The 4,032-nt window shown below is 50.6% G+C and overlaps 1 protein-coding gene across 1 annotated transcript; it reads left to right on the top strand.

Annotated features, from left to right (window-relative positions):
- Positions 1–3,086: 3,086 nt before the first annotated feature.
- Positions 3,087–3,775, top strand: LOC100962040 (DNA-directed RNA polymerase III subunit RPC7). Its single transcript, XM_012814026.2, has one exon. The coding sequence runs from the start codon at positions 3,101–3,103 to the stop codon at positions 3,773–3,775; it is 675 nt and encodes a 224-aa protein (XP_012669480.1). The 5' UTR covers positions 3,087–3,100.
- The last annotated feature ends 257 nt before the right edge of the window (positions 3,776–4,032 follow it).

The following is a 4,032-nucleotide window of genomic DNA, read 5'->3' as shown; positions in this document are numbered from 1 at the left end:
GGTGAAATGGGGACTTCAATTAGAAACCCCTGTGGCCAATGAAGAGAATGCAGGGACCACGGGTGCAATGGGGACTTCAATTAGAACCCGGGGGCCAGTGAAGAGAAAACAGGGACAACAGGTGCAATGAGGACTTCAATTAGAAACCCCAGGGGCTAATGAAGAGAAAGCTGGGACCCCCCCAGGGAAAAGGGACTTCAATTAGAAATCCTGGGGGCCAATGAAGAGAAAGCAGGTACCCCCTGGGGAAATGGGGACTTCAGTTAGAAACCCCTGGGGCCAATGAAGAGAAAGCAGGCACCGCGGGGGCAATGGGGACTTCAATTTAAAACTCCGCAGTCGAATAAAGGGAAAGCAGGCACCCCCGGGTGAAATGGGGACTTCAATTATAACCCCCAGGGCCCATTGAAGAGAAAGCAGGCACCCCTGTGGGAAATGGGGACTTCAATTCGAAACCACGGGTGCCAATGAAGAGAAGCAGGCATCACGGGAGCAATGGGGAGTACAATTTCAAACCCCGTGGGCCAATGAAGATAAAGGTGGCAAACCTGGGTAAAATGGGACTTCAATTCAAAACCACGGGGGCCAATGATGAGAAAGCAGGCACCCCCAGGTGCAATGGGAACATCAGTTCGAAACCCCGGGGGCCAATGAAGAGAGAGCAGGCACCAAGGGTACAATGGGGACTTGAATCAGAAACCCCAGGGGCCAATGAAGAGAAAGCAGTCACCGCGGGTGCAATGAGAACTTCAATTAAACCCTGGGGGCCAATGAAGAGAAAGCAGGCACCTCGGGGGTAATGGGGACTTCCATTAGAAACCCCGGGGTCCAATGAAGAGAGAACAGGGACCACGGGTGCAATGGGTTCTTCAATTTAGACCCCGGGGGCCAATGAAGTGAAAACAGGGACCACGGGTGCAATGGGGACTTCAATTAGAAACCCCGGGGGCGAATGAAGAGAAAGCAGGCACCCCTGGTTGAAATAGGCACTTTAGTTAGAAACCCCGAGAGTCAATGAAGAGAAAACTGGCACCCCTGGGTTGAAATGGGGACTTGAATTAGAAATACCTGGGGCCAATGAACAGTAAGCAACCACCCCCGGGGGAAATGGGGACTTCAATTTGAAACCGAGGGGGCCAACGATGAGAAAGCTGGCACCTCGGGTGAAATGAGGACTTCAGTTTGAAACCCCGGGGGCCAATGAAGAGAAAGCAGGCACCACGTGTGAAATGGGGACTTCAATTAGAAATCCCGGGGGCCAATGAAGAGAAAGCTGGCACCCCTGGAGTGAAATGAGGACTTCAATTAGAAATACCGGGGGCCAATGAAGAGAAGGCAGTCACCCCCGTGTGAAATGGGAACATCAATTAGAAACCCCGGGGACAATGAAGAGAAAGCAGGTACCCCTGGGTGAAAAGGGGACTTCAATTAGAAACCCCTGGGGCCAATGCAGAGAAAGCAGGCACCATCTGGGGAAATGATGACTTCAATAAGAAATCCCGGGGGCCAATGAAGTGAAAGATTCCACCATCGGTCGAAATGGGGACTTCAGTAAGAAATCCCGGTGGCTAATGAAGAGAAAGGGAGCAACCCGGGGGGAAATGGGGACTTCAATTAGAAATCCTGGGAGCCAATGAAGAGAAAGCAGGCACCCCTAGGTGAAATAGGGACTTCAATTGGAAACCCCGGGGGGCAATGAAGAGAAAGCAGGTACCGGGGGTGAAATGCGGACTTCAATTTGATACCCCGGGGGCCAATGAAGAGGAAGCAGGCACACCTGGGTGCAATGGGGACTTCAGTTCGATACCCTGTGGGCTATGAAGAGAAAGCAGGCACACCTGGGTGAAATGGGGACTTCAGTTAGAAACCCTGGGGCCCAAAGAAGAGAAAGCTGGCACCCCCGTGTGAAAAGGGGACTTCAGTTACAAACCCTGGTGTCCAATGAAGAGAAAGCTGGAACTGACGTTTGAAATGGGGACTTAAATTAGAAACCCCGGGGGACAATGAAGAGAACTCAGGCACCGCGGGAGCAATGGGGACTTCAATTCGAAACCCCGGGGACCCATGAAGAGAAAGCAGGCACCCCTGGGTGAAATGGGCACTGCAATTATGAACCCCGGGGGCCAATGAAGAGAAAAGAGGCAACCTTGGGGGAAAACGGGACTTCAATTAGAAATCCCCGGGGGTCAATGAAGAGAAAGCAGGCACCACTGGGTGAAATGGGGACGTCAACTGGTAACCCCAGGGGCCAATGAAGAGCAAGCAGCCACTGCGGGTACAATGGGGACTTCAATTAAACCCCGGGGGCCAATGAAGAGAAAGCAGGCACCTCTGGGGGAAATGGGGACTTCCATTAGAAACCCCGGGGTCCAATGAAGAGAAAGCAGGGAGCACGGGTGCAATGGGGACTTCAATATAGACCTCGGGAGACAATGAAGAGAAAGCAGGGACCACGGGTGCAATGGGGACTTCAATTAGACCCCGAGGGCCAATGAAGAGAAAGCAGGCACCCCCGGGTGAAATGGGGACTACAATTAGAAACCCCGGGGGACAATGAAGACAAAGCACCCCGGGGGAAATGGGGACTTCAATTCGAAACCCTGGGGGCAATGAAGATAAAGGAGGCACCGCAGGTGCAACAGGGACTTCACTTCGAAAACCCGGGGGCCAATGAAAAGAAAGCAGGCACGTCGGGGTGAAATGGGGACTTCAATTAGAAAAACTGGCACCCCCGGGTGAAATGGGAAGTTCAATTCCAAACCCCGGGGGGCCAATGAATAGAAAGCAGGCACCGCCAGTGCAAAGGGGACTTTAATTAGAAACCACGGGGCCAAATGAAGAGAAAGCAGGCACCCCTGGGTGAAATGGGGACTTCATTTAGAAATCCCGGGGCGGGTCCGGACTGGAGCGCGGCTCCGGGGCCGCGTGGAGGGCGGTGCGCGCCTCTCCCGTGGTGGAGCTGGCTTCACTGTAGTGCGGCGTCCTCTGCCAGCACCTCTTCCTTGCCGGCCGGCACGTGGGCTGCAGTTTTGCCCAAGCCACAAGACTAAGTGAGCAGTGTCTTTCAGAGTTTGCCGCTTTTCTGGTGTAACTAGTTCCCATGGCTGGGAATAAAGGAAGAGGACGTGCTGCTTTTACCTTTAATGTCGAGGCCGTTGGATTTAGCAGAGGGGAGAAGTTACCTGATGTGGTGTTGAAACCACCCCCACCATTTCCAGATACAGATTATAAGCCAGTGCCGCTGAAAACAGGAGAAAGTGAAGATTACGTGCTGGCCTTGAAACAAGAGCTGAGAGAAACGATGAAAAGAATGCCTTATTTTATTGAAACACCTGAAGAAAATCAAGATATTGAAAGATACAGTAAAAGATATATGAAGGTGTACAAAGAAGAATGGATACCAGATTGGAGAAGACTTCCAAGAGAGTTGATGCCAAGGAAAAAATGCAAAAAAGCAGGCCCAAACTCCAAACAGGCAAAAGATAGAGGCAAAGGCACTCCGCTCATTAATCCTTCAGATGTGTTGAAAAAAATCGAGGAATTGGAAAAGCAAGGTGATGGTGAAAAATCAGATGAGGAAAATGAAGAGAAAGAAGGAAGCAAAGACAAAAGTAAAGAAGGAGATGACGCCGATGACGAGGACGGTGCCGCGGAGCAGGAAGACTATGACGAGGAAGAGCAGGAGGAGGAAAATGACTACATTAACTCCTACTTTGAAGATGGCGATGACTTTGGTGCCGACAGTGACGACAACATGGATGAAGCGACCTACTAGACACGAAAGGGTCGCAGCATGTTTATGATGCCGCTTCTGAGCATGTGGAAAGACTTATTTTCTATTTTATTTCTGGTAAGGAATGAGTATTATCTTTTTGTTCCTGTTATTTTGGACAATTATTTGCTACAAAACATTCAAAAAGAACCACTTTGAGTTTACATACTAGTTATCTTACAGATTAGTCTCTGACACTCTGACATTCCTTCTGAACGCCTCTGCTGTCCCTCTTAGGTACTTAGTGGATTTTTTTTTTC

The sequence above is a fragment of the Otolemur garnettii genome, unplaced genomic scaffold, assembly GCF_000181295.1.
Source record: "Otolemur garnettii isolate 467f Iridium unplaced genomic scaffold, OtoGar3 scaffold00586, whole genome shotgun sequence".
NCBI lineage: Eukaryota > Metazoa > Chordata > Mammalia > Primates > Galagidae > Otolemur > Otolemur garnettii.
The sequence above is the reverse complement of the archived record's forward strand: the minus strand, read 5'-3'. Positions and strand labels throughout refer to the sequence as shown.

Coding starts and splice junctions, on each gene's coding strand:
- LOC100962040 (XM_012814026.2), top strand. CDS start 3,101: ATGGCTGGGAATAAAGGAAGAGGACGTGCTGCTTTTACCTTTAATGTC.